The 13347-nt window shown below is 39.7% G+C and overlaps 1 protein-coding gene across 1 annotated transcript; it reads left to right on the forward strand.

Moving 5' to 3' along the window:
• Positions 1-1450: 1450 nt before the first annotated feature.
• Positions 1451-6613, forward strand: fam83b (family with sequence similarity 83 member B; the record flags this gene model as incomplete). The annotated part of the gene is made up of 4 exons (XM_083987566.1): positions 1451-1909; positions 3657-3821; positions 4214-4338; positions 4663-6613. Exons 1-4 carry the CDS (start codon positions 1460-1462, stop codon positions 6611-6613), a joined length of 2691 nt encoding a protein of 896 aa, XP_083843692.1. The 5' UTR covers positions 1451-1459.
• Between the last annotated feature and the right edge of the window lie 6734 nt (positions 6614-13347).

The following is a 13347-nucleotide window of genomic DNA, read 5'->3' on the forward strand; positions in this document are numbered from 1 at the left end:
GTCTTTAATAATTACAAAGAGGAAAGCATGTCTGTACTTTGGGTTATTGGCTCTCGGTGAGAGCTCTTCTGTCTGCATTGCAGTGGCAGTGGACCTCGACTGAAAGTTTAAACATTCACAAAATACTTTCCTGTGCATGTTGGCAGAAGTCCTGTGCTATGAAATCACAGAGAAAACTTATTGTAAGCACTGAAGTGCCAGATGATATGCCATCTAGCTATATCAAAGTAAACAACTTGAATCTTTAAAACGTCACCTGTTTCTGTCTGCATGTTTGCTTTGATCTGCTGATGTGATGTGATGTGATGCAATGATGTCAAATATAATCACAAGTGAAAACATTTAGACATCATTAGACATGAAGGTTGTTTGTTCATTATAAACTGTGAAATGAATAGGAAACAATCTATTTACTTCAAGGTTTACAGCCTCCCTTAGACTGCAAACATTCATTGAGGGTTTCATTAGGTTGTACAAAGGCAAAATTGAATTGTCCTTTCTTTTTTATTATAAACTTTCTTTTCTTTTCCTTTATTTAATAATAACAAAATCACACTTATCCAGTCTGTGTAAAGCTCTAAACCTGTATTTTCAGAATGTGTAGGACACATTGATCATGTATTGAGCATGTTATTACATGCTTCACCATGTGCTTTCTTTATTCCATGGTAATTACTGACTTTATTTTTCCCCACCTCTACTTAGATAGATAGATAGATAGATAGATAGATAGATAGATAGATAGATAGATAGATAGATAGATAGATAGATAGATAGATAGATAGATAGATAGATAGATAGATAGATAGATAGATAGATAGATAGATAGATAGATAGATAGATAGATAGATAGATAGATAGATAGATTTACTTTATTAATCCCAAAGGAAATTCAGGTGTGGTCAACTTAAGTACAGGTGCAGCAATAAAATTTTCCTGAACAGGTAAAAAAATGTGATATGAGTCACCAGTGACCTATGGTATGTGGGGATGGTGCTGCTTTCAGACTGATGCACTTTTGTAAATGAGACGTATCCACAATCCCAGAGTAAACAAACACTGGAACCTTTACACAGACCCCTGTTTAGCTAAGAGCTAATTAAGAATTGCTTGATAATTACAATCATGACATACAAATAATTCAGGACATGTTAAATGTGCATTTCATCAGATGGTTCAGTTAATTTCAGATCAGCGTCAGTCTTTTCTTAAGTAGAATAACTGTCTACTATATGTTCTCTATTTCAGCTTTTTTATTTTTCTAAATTGTATTATGGTTTAAAGATTATTAGTATTGCCATACTCATAACTTTACAGTGTGGCCTCTCCATGTGTGACATTACTTTATTGCACTCTACAATCGCCAGTCTTACAGTGCTATGTTTGTTCTCTGGTCGTCTGACACTTTGTCTTTGGTTTCTATTATCTATGACAGGTGTTACTGAAACAGTCTGGAGCGATGGAGTCTCCAGAGTTTTCCATGCTGTCATCCTTGAGAGGGGACTTTAAGTCAGAGGATTATATCCAGCCACACTACAAGGAGTCATATCGCCTGGCAATTGATCACCTGCTGAGCGACGGCAGGGATAGTTACCTTGAATTCCTCAAGGGGGAACGGATTGGGAGCTTCCTGTCAGAGGATGAGCTCCTCTTCATCACCGCAAACGCGGAACAGCTCACACTCGAAAACGAAACAGAAGAAATCAGTGATTCCCCGGATAACCAGTCATCCTCAGGGACTTACTGGCCTCTCGACTCGGATGTGGACACGCCAGATTTGGACATTGGGTGGCCGGACGTCATGCATGAAATGATGCAGACAAATATAGATCTGCTCTTTCATCCACCAAGGCAAAACAGCCCCAGCATCAAAGAGGTGATACGGAAGAATATCCAGGATGCAAGAAAGGTGATCAAAACTACCTGCAACAAAGTGCTGAGACACACACACACACACACACACACACACACACACACACACACACACACACACACACACACACACACACACACACACACACACACACACACACACACACACACACACACACACACACACCCACCCACACCCAAACCCACACCCAGACGCATGGGCGCACACCCAAAGCCACACACATGAAAAGCACAGCAGCAAATTGGCTTAGATGTTATGTTTGATTTGTGAACTGTTCTTCTTTATATCTCACACACACCTTCACTCCCTCCCAGCAGCTCCACAGACCTTACTGCTCTCAGTTACCTTGTTGCTCTCAGTTGTCAGAGCCAAGAAGTGTCTGCTGGTTGCTGAGGTCAAAATCTGGTTTTGCAACCAGTAAAGTGTGGGAACTATTCATACGTCTGTTACACCATTATGGAGTCATGTCATGTTCTTTACAAAGGTAACGCCTCGGTTAGTTCTCAGACTCTCATGATGAATCATAAACTAGTTTTGTAACACAGCATAGTGGTTATGCAGTCAATTTTCTGCTGCACTGTTATAAGCATGTTTCCAACGTACTGGCTCTTAATTCAGGCAGATAAACTATATAGATTATTTGTGTTCCTCTTAATTAAACCAAATTGTACAGCAAAAGACTGGCAGAGAGGTCTGGACAGGAAAACATGCAAGACTCTGTTTCTCCCTGTTCCCCCTAATGCAGTGTAAAATCATCTTAATTAAATGCTGACGCAAGAACCAGAAGATCTTGCATCTAACAAAACAGCAATTTTCATCAAATAATATTTATTTAAACACATTGATTGGGCATTGCACATATTTATCTCATGGTTAATTTAAGGGATAGATTATTTTTGTTTAAATATTGGGAAACCAATCAATTAACAGAGAAATCAACAGTTATGTTTCCTTTTTTTGTTTTTTACAGAAAGTTAAAAAAAAAAAAGATAACAATTACATCCACTAACACCATTCCTAACAACAATTACAAATGACAAAAAGGAATAGCAAATAAACAGGAACCCGCAACAATAAAGCAAACGAAACAAAAAGGACAACAACAAAAAAGCGACGGCGCAAACCCTCCCATCACCCCCCACTTCCAACCCCCCCCAGGAGCATCCAACTGGAGTCTCAGGGATATATTCTTTTTACAAAAACCTCTCACACAGGAAATTAAAACAGTGAAATCAATTAATGCAAAGCAACATGCCATATAGTTGGACATGAGTTCATTAATGAGCTAATTACATGCTACAGAGTCGTAATATTATATTATTGCCTCACCATATTTAATGTTTTTATTGCACATTATCACGATGAACTTTGACTGCAAATAAATAATAGAACAGACAGAGAAGCTTTAAACCTGCCACTTGAATACTCAATAATATGTTGTTCCAGGAGTGACAGAAATGAATTTGGAATAAATAAATGTTGTATTAATTAAAAAAATACAACAATATTTGTCACAGTTTTCCCCCTCACGTACATATACTAACTTATATTGGCTACTTTTACTGTATGTACCTCGTCTGTCTCCAATTTTCAATAAAAACTCACATGACTCACATGTCCCATTTATGTGCATACATTTTGACCATGAGTGTTTTCTTTACAGTAATACGTCATTCACAGGTTTCCCAAGTGTGAAGCAGTTAAATGTACTATACCTGCTCCGGTCTTGACAACTCATGATTTATTCAACTTGTCCTCACAGGTCATTGCCATTGTGATGGACGTCTTCACTGATGTCGATATATTCAGAGAGATTGTTGATGCCTCAATACGAGGGGTCCCAGTCTACGTGCTTTTGGATGATTTCCATTTCAAAAGTTTTCTCGAAATGGTTGAAAATCAAGATGTAAAAATTCAACATCTCAGGGTGAGTATATGGCAATATTTGTTTCTCACATGGTTTACAGTGAACATTTTGTGAGGTGATAAAAAAAACAACTTAGTCTTGTGAGTGTTGGAGCTCTGAAGTATTTACATGCAGGTGTAAATTACTAAGTATAAATACAGAGCAAAAGTCTCAACTCGAAACCTGTTTTCTCCTGTTTGTTGGGTGGAGGCATAATCATTTATGCGTGCAAGATACTAGAGAATCAAACACACCCTTTAAATTCCTCTTAAGTGCTTGTCACATGGCAGCAGTAATAACAACAACTCAGCAAATTCAGGCATTTCATGATTGACATACTTATTATGCTTTTCTCCAAACTCTGCCCGTGATCAATCTTTTCTGTTGCTTTCCTTTCATTCCTCTGATGACAGAACATGAGGGTGCGCACAGTGAGAGGTCAGGATTACCTCTGTCGATCAGGAGCTAAATTTCATGGAGCAATGGAGCAGAAGTTTCTTTTAGTCGACTGCCACACAACGATTTATGGCTCATACAGGTAAATGAAACTGAACTACAAGAGACCACTAAAGTGTACACATTCATAAAGCAAAAGCACTGCCTTTACTGTCACGCAACAATTGCTGTCATCAATTCTTGCTTTCTGAAACAGTATGTGGTGACTAAACATAAGAAAAAGAATTCTTAAAGTGCAAACACAACTCTTATAGTAGTACTAGTAATTTTGTTTAGTTATTTTTTGTGGTTTGAGCCTGAATTTCTTTTCAATAATATTTTACATTTAATCCCAGTGCACAAAGCAACGTTTGTTTTGTCTTCATTAAAATACTCAGCACTCATATATTTTTATGTTTGTTTATAGCTTCACTTGGTCATTTGAGAAGATCAATCTGAGCATGGTGCAGGTGATCCATGGTCATCTGGTGAAGTCGTACGACGAGGAGTTTCGAACGCTCTTCGCCCGGTCAACTGTACCAGCTGAGCTGAGCCCCCCGGAGGGCATGCTCCAACGCAACACGCTGCAAGGAAGCCAGATATTGCCAAAATCTCATTCTGCCCAGAAAATTGACCGGAGGGACCAGCTGAGGCACACACTGGACACGGTGTATCGGAAGACTTGTGAGAGGAAACTGGGCACAAGAGACTTAGAGGAGAGGCTCTTGGAGGAGGAACCGAACTACCCCAGACCCTTGAATGAGAATGGGATTGGTGCTCAGAACCACTTGTCCCCTTTTCAGTCTGCAGAGGTGATGAACTTCTACAAGAGGCACAGCTACGCAGGGGAGAGACAAGAAGAAACCACGCCCCAGAACATGATGCCCAGAGCGAGCAACTGGAATATCTCCAGAGAAACAGGAAATGGAACAAAACACTATCCCATGGATTATTTACAAGCTCCACAGATGAACAGAGGACAAAACATACGTCAGTCTTACAATGGGAGTGACAAACAGGTTCTAGACACGCAGCAAAATATGCCAACATTCGAAAACACCTCCAAGGCGTTCATGCGCACTTTGCGGATCGAGTCTTACCTCCAAAAACCTGACGACCCATTTGGAGACTCTTGTGATTACTTAGACCAGTTTGAATCAAGGGACAAAGCTGGCTCCTACATGCAGGGAAGAATGAGGTCTTCCCTTGTTTTCAGGTCCAACATGCAGGAACAAATGGAACCAAATAGACACACAAACAACACCTCCCCTAGTATTACCTCCTCAGCAGCACAAAACGTCCCTTTGCACTACAAATCAATGCAGTGGAATCCAACAGCAGGTGACAGTAGAATGAGTAATGATGAGTTCATGTTAAAGAGAAAAAGTTTGCAGATTTTGGATGACAATTGTAGTAATGCAGGCTACGGCCCAGGGAGAAATGCTCACCCCTCTTTGTATTCCAGCTACGGCAGAGCAAAAGGTGGACAGATTCTTACAAGCCCTGATATCCTAGCAGACAATTGGCACAAAAGGCACAGTGTGGCAGATCCAAGATCTAACACTGAGTACAGACATGAATCCTCAGGTCACATGTATGACGCTTTTTCAAGGATGCAGGTCCACAGAGGCACAGCAGGGATCCATGCACAGAATGGTGGCTATGGGTTGAATTTGAATGGAGATCAAAGGTCCATCTCCCATCATGATGTCAAGAGCATCACAGGCACAAAGGGTCCGCACTGGCAGGAGCCACCATCCAGGACTGTGTCTGCAGCAGTGCTGGATCTAAACAGCAAAGACGTGACAGCGAGATCCAACAGGGTGGGCTCCCAGCACTTTCAACAGAAGAATATAATAAACATACCTGAGAAAGGGGAGGATTCAATTGGGACAGCGGAAACATCAAGTCTCAGGTCAAGTAGCAGCACAGACACTTTAACATGTGAGGATGAGAAGAAAACGTCAGGTAGCACGAGTGGGTCGGTCAGATCGTCCTCAGAGAACCAGAGGAGGTGGCTAAAGGACGACGACCACCTAAACTCAAAACCTCGATTTGCAACTGAGGACCATCAAGCACAGGCTTCTCACTCCAAAACAACCACACAGAGGAAATCCACCATTTTCGACAAAAGCATGAGGTCTGGCCTCGACATGGGCAGCTGGGGCAAAAACAGAGGAGCTGAGAATCGCCTGTACAGCAGATTTGAACCTTTCTGCTCAGTTGACAAGAAACAAGAAAGAGAGAAAACCAAAAGCCTCTCTAAAGGTGAGCCAGCCACTGAACACAACCTCACCCGGGCTACAAGAGGACACCATGAAAATAAGCTGGAGAAATTCTTTCAAAGAGTGGGGAATCTCATACACAAGAACAAGTAGTGACAACTATTTTAGCAGCCCATACAGTCAACAATTAGACAATTACTATTGTACTTATGCACACTTGACTTGTATATGGACGTCTCCTTTTTCTGTATTTACTTGAGTAAGTTTTTAGCACTGTTTACATTTTCACCTCTGCTTCTTATGTGCACTGATTAACAACATCAAACAACACAATATTCGATTTTGTTTGAATACATACTGCAGATATTTATGCAGCATCTTTTCCAAACTGCCTTTGTGGCAGTCTTCCAATGACGCAACAACCGAGGCAGCTAATTCAAATATTGTTGACAGATGTTGCAGCACCATTTACTTATGTCAAAATGTCACAGACATATAATTTACTGCTGCTGGAGCGGGCGTGTACGCATACCAAAGTGCTATGGTACATAATCACGGGATTGTTTTCCATGACTATTGCTGTTGTCAAGGTAAAGATGCCTCATATACCCTATGACGGATATAACAATATGTCACTACATCCTGCTTTATGTGTCAGACGGAGGTGATAAGAATGCTAGAAGGGTTACAATATGTTTCTGAATTGATCATGTATTTTTTCTAGTAGAATTTCATAAGAAAGTAATAATAATGTATTCTATTGAATCTTTTATAAACCAACTGAATTTGAAATAATGGTGACAGGGCCCAACAGAGATTTTGCCCTTTGAGAGACATCATCCAAGGGTTTGTTTTATGTTAAGAGCATACCTTGCAGCAAAATTCAATGTGCACTGTAAAAATAATGAAAAATGCATATGCCCTCACAAGGACAAGGATTTCAACTTAATATATCCCTAACTCAAGGTTTAGACACAGAGAAACATGGCCTTCTATGTAAAAACAAAAATGCATCATGTACATATTCATACTTTACACTTAGGTACTTAGTATTACAGCTGAGTATTCTGTGGTATTTTAAGTTGTTACTTTGACATTGCTCAGACGATCCATGTACTTTCTGTTGATGATGCTGATAAAATGTTGTTGAAATTGGATATTTGATTTATGTCCAGAGCAGCATTCATTTACAATTCATTCAGTTACATTCATTTACAAGACGTGTCAAGTTTGAGACGCTGGCTCTGATTCAACGGGTTGGGTTTTAATTTCCAGAGATTAGCCTTACAATACAGGTTTTATGTGTGTGTCATCATCACCAACAATAAACATAGTAAATGAGATGAGTAAGTGACTGAGCTGAGGCTATGTGTACATCCCGCTCTGTAAAATGGATGTGTACAGGTGTGTGTGTGTGTGTTGGGGGGGGGGGGGGCTCTGTGACACTGCTGTGAGCCTGACCACCTGTGAGTGCTTTGGGACGGGGCGGGGCAGTACCTGCTTTCACGTCGGAGTCTCCAAACCAAGAACGTCTGTAACAACCCCCGAAAAAGTCGCTAGATTTGTTGCTAGTCGCTTTTGACAAAAAAAAAAAAGTCACTAAGAGGGTTTGAAAAGTCGCCAAGTTCCTGCAGCCGGGCAAATTTTACACACTTTATAAAGCTGGCCGTTGGCTGTATCCAGGTTCTGAGCTTCTTTCAGAGAAAAAAAAGAAGCACTCTGGGTTCTTTTTCGGGAATAATTAAATGTTCAAAACCTGCAAACTCAGAATGTAAGAGGCTGTGGTCACAGCTAGTGTGATTCTCCACATTCACTGGCTCGGAAATTACAGTGATTAAAAGGTAGGCTATGTTTTGTTGTAATTATTTTTGCGAGAGTGTGTGTGAGCCCAATTATCTGATTACAAACAGTTATTCAGTATCTATGAAAGTCCACCTTGCTAATGAGCCATTGACACATATTGCCCCGTTAGTAATACTGTAAAGCACAACATACATAGACAAAGCTTTATATATAAAAATTAGGACCTTTACAGTCCTAAAAACTTGGCCTTGACTATGAGGGAGTCAAATGAAATGTGGTTGATGTTATAATGTGAACCCTTTACCAAACCTCTTTTTCAGACATTTTGTGAACATTTCTTTAATTTATGTTAAAAAAGTGAAATCACAGGAATTTATCTGTTTTTTTTTACATAGAGAATCTGTCCCACATCCATTTATAGAGATATAGATCTATCTCTTCCTTGCAAAGAGTTGCAAAGCTATAACGTCTTTCCTTGCCTTTTTCCTGGGAAAGATGTTATCTCACATATTACAGTTTTATCTTCTGTACGCTGCACTCCCTTAGTTTATTCATCAGAACTCAGTTCTAATCTAGTCTGAGCAGTCTGAATACCCCAACCCCAAGATAAACCTCAAACCGCAACAGCAGCAAAGACGTAAACAAACTTGATCATGACAAATTGTACAAGACAAATCCTTTATATCCCAACACATTAGTAGTTAAGCACAATCATCTCATCTCATGGTAGCAACAAAGCAGGTGTCCTGTGATAATGCTGCTGTGAAACCAACAAATGAAGTCATGAATGTAGCAGAAACATAGGCAAAGAACATGTACCCAAAGCTGAGCTTCACAGTCACTAGTTTTAGTAGGAATAATCCCACAAGTCTAATTTTTGTTTTCGTGAGACAGTGTACACTGTGTCTCTTAATTTGGGGTTCTCTGCTCATCCAATTTAAAATAGTTTCTTAAAACCTGTATAGCTTGGGACTTTGTGGTAACATGCAATCTCCCCTTGGGGTGAGTCAGTAGGTAGCAAAGATCCACCTGCACACAGTTTGATTGGCATTTAAACAAAACCGCACATCAACAGGCTTTGCTGCTTACCTGCACAGCCATTGAATAAAAGCCAGGTTTTAGAAACATGCTCTGAAAACTGCACTTGGACCTGCACATTGAACTGCACTTAGATGGAACTTTTTTTTTTATAGTTTTATTGACCCCTCAAAGTGCTTCACATTTACAAACTGCATTCAATCTTCCACACAGACAGCGGTTTTTATGTGCATTCACCACTATTATATTATAAAATGTTGTATGTGGGATGCAGGGCAGCAGGATATGCTTTGTGGGACTCCCAGAGGCCAGGAGAAAAAACCCTGACAAAAAGTGAAATATTCATTTAAAAGTAAATGTGCTGTTCAATCTAGAAACTGTAGTAAAACATACTCCTGGAAGCTAATGCAAACTCACTTGGGACAAACAGCCCATTGCTCGATTTTGAAAAACCATGTCAGACAACAACCATTGTGGAGAGTTTGACTCTGCCTTGTGACCTCACTGTCATTGTCCAGTCAGAATCACGTGTAAAACACAGTTCTCTGTTGACAAATGTTCATGAAAGCACCTTTGCTCTGTTACCACTGATGTCACAGAGATACAAATCTTTTCCAATTAAGGACAACCTTGGATATTTATTTTACAGGTGTTAAAACTACAAAAAAAATCATAGGAACATCCAAATGTTACCTTGTTCCATCCCATTATATCTAAAAAAACAAAATAAATCCCCTTCTCAATATCTGAGAGCAAGAATAACAGCCTTCTCATGTGATGCAATTCAGCCTCCTCTGCTCTCTTTGCCACAGACGGTCTCTCTCCCTTTGATGGCGATCTTTAGCTCATTCAAAATACAACATCAAATTTATTACATACAACTAAAGAGCATCTTCTAGCTCCAGATACTGAGTTTGACAATGGTGAAAGGATGTCACTTGGTGCTGGTTACAATGCAGCTCACATCCTGAAATTGAATTCACCTCTGGGGTGAGTAGATGTGACCTGATTGCACTGTCGCTGTCCTAACGTGATGGGGGAAGGGAGGGAGGAAGGGAAGAAGCTCCCAACACCCTCATTGTCTCCTGATCACAATGAGCTTTGGAAGATTGAGCAGGCAGTTTTATCTAGAGTAGATTAGTTTAATTGGACCAATAATAGAGGGGTTTCTTCCTCCTGTGTGTGCTGATAAAAGTACAGTATTTAGTGGAGTCCTGGGAATCAATTTAGAAATGACAAAAGATGTGAGGCATAATCATGACAGAACTAAATTTGTGTTTTTTTGCATTAACTATACAGAGTAGATTAGAATAGCATCAAAACATTTCCCTCTGCTCAGATTTCGCCTATACAGCATCAATGTACTGCAGATTTACTCTGCTGTGGATGTGGTGACATTTTCAGTTTCTCCCACACAGTTGATCCTATCTTTGACATTTAGCACACAACACGTACGGTCACACATTGCCAGAGTTTAGAACCAAGAAAGTGTCTCGCAGCTGCACAAAGAAAAAAGAAAAGACATATTAATGAGTCATGACACACTAAAAGTTTGAATGTGTTAAACTGTCACACTTCATGGGTCCAGCTCCACCTGCTGGTTATGAGCTGACTGAATGCTTCAGCTTTTCATCCACTTAAACACATACAATTTTGATGAATAAGTGGATCATACATCATATGTATGTTGGATTACAATAAATTGTGCTTTAGATATATGGCACTGCTGCAGAAGACATTCAACTGAGTGAGCTTCTACTATGGGCTTAGACTAATGGCTAATGGCCGAACTAATGGCTGCATGCGACTGTGTAATTACTGTCTGGATCAGAATGTCCAGCTTTTGCTCTGACACTTTTGAACTTGACATAATTATTATCATTGTGCAAGAACATACTAATCCATTCGCTTTATGCAGACATGTGTGTGTTGAAAGTCTACTCTGACAGATGCTTTTATCCAAAGCAACTTAGAAGTGAGGGACAACACTAAAGCTTCAGTCCAATAGGAGACCTTGGTGTGAATGCATTGTTTCAATAGATGCAAGGGGATTGAGAATGCACCACAAGAGTAAGGTATCAGCCATCACTATGTCACTATGTGAAAGTGTGAAAGTTTCAGTCACATATCATGGAATAAACACAATATTGTATTATAGTGTGAGAGCCAGCGGAGTGATCAAGTGTCTAAGAATGCAGGGCATTGAGCCGTGAGGCAGGTAATGCTGAAAACTGAATGAGACCTAATTAAATCAGAGCTGAAATGGGCTGTTATCAGGAGCAGGTACTAAAAGACGATTACGTCTAGTTTCAAAATTTCTGCAAATTATCATGAACATCATCGACTGTGGCCGCATGAGAAACATACGTTCAGTCATATGTAAGATCTGATCAGTACCAACCCGACATACACATCATTAAGACTAGGTCAAATCAATATATAATAAATTTGATCCGTTAAGTTAGGAATTGGAGGCAATGAAAGCTTCATGGACAGTTTCTCAAGTTGCAATGATGATTTATAAACATTTTCACATTGTAAGGTATCCCTGCAGCAGCATGATGTCATCGCCAAGTCTCTGAGCATCAGCTATTTCACACACATCTTTAGAAAGAGTCACCAGAATCATGTGCTGTAATTACTCATTAGTTCAAATGTAAAGACACCATTTAGCATGTGGCGTAATAACCTCGCCTGACAATCTTTCTGATTGGATAATTGATAACTCTTTGGATGTCATTAAGAGGGCAAAAAATGAGCCAACATTATAGGGACACTAACGTACAATTAGTACACTCCAGTTTCCATTAAGGGAAGCACAGAGTTAAATATCTTCACCTCATATGAGATCGAGGATTTTAGAGGCTGAGGGTGTCATGCTAACCAAGGATAGAACCAAATTGTTGCTAATTTGCAATCATCCTTTAAACCTGGACTTGCTCTGATCTCCAGAGAGGAGCTCCCAAGGCCGAGCACTTGCCTTTAAAGTCATGGCTGAGTAATTTTTTGTTATGTGTCAGAGTCTTGATACTTTATCAGGGCTCACTGATCAATAGCAAACACACAAGAAAGGTCAGGTGAATGGGGATCATTGGTGTTGCAAGTGTTTGTGAGGCGCTTTAATTAAAGACAGTCATTATCTGGAGTACAACTTGTTTCAGCTCCAGAAATGACAGTGGGAAATTAATTAACCAGACTGTGTTCCGATAAGAGGTATAGTGCTGATATTTCTGTTACACAGTACAATAAACATTGATTATTTTTTTCTATTTTTAATCCATCTCCATTCATTAGAAACTACAATTGCCATTAAAAAAGTTTAACATTTAGTCCTTCTTTTAATGCCTGTTTTTGCTGTGTCCAAACAAAACAATGCTACACAGACAAGCACTGTGTCCTTTAACACACATAGGCTACACAATGAATGAGTAATGAGCAACTGTGAAAACAGACGATTTTGCTTCATGTCAGACGTGAAGAATAAAAAACAACAACTGAAAGTTTATGAAAACAGCTCAATCTTGTCAATCTCTGCCAAATGAAGATGAAAACCAAGATGGAAAGATCAATAAAAGCAAAAGATTGGATCGAGTCTTATCATACACAAATCTGACTGTGGTTTCATGGCAACCATGGACGGGAGGTAAAGCTTTAAATTCACAGGCCACTTTGCAGTCTCTTCTTTTTACATGACACAATGATAATGAATTGGAGGCAAAATGTGACACCTGGGTCTGATCAAGGTTGCAGATACTCCACAACAATGCACAGTCATTTAGTTTCTGGTCTTCCTGTGAGCACTGAGGGGAAATTATGCCTGACACCTTTGCTGTGTTTCCTCATATAGTTTTTACAACAAATAAATTGGACTAAAGGAGAAAAAATGTGCTGGATCACATTCTGCTCCTTTGGCGATGCCTCCAACATATAGGAGCTGTATAGCAGCTATACTACTATACATTTTCAGCTCATCCTTCACCTCTAAACATCACGAGTTAACATTTAACAGCTCTGATTTAGCCTGTAGGCATGAGAGTATAAGCTTC

This window comes from Trachurus trachurus, assembly GCF_905171665.1.
Source record: "Trachurus trachurus genome assembly, chromosome: 15".
In the NCBI taxonomy this organism is placed as follows: Eukaryota; Metazoa; Chordata; class Actinopteri; order Carangiformes; family Carangidae; genus Trachurus; species Trachurus trachurus.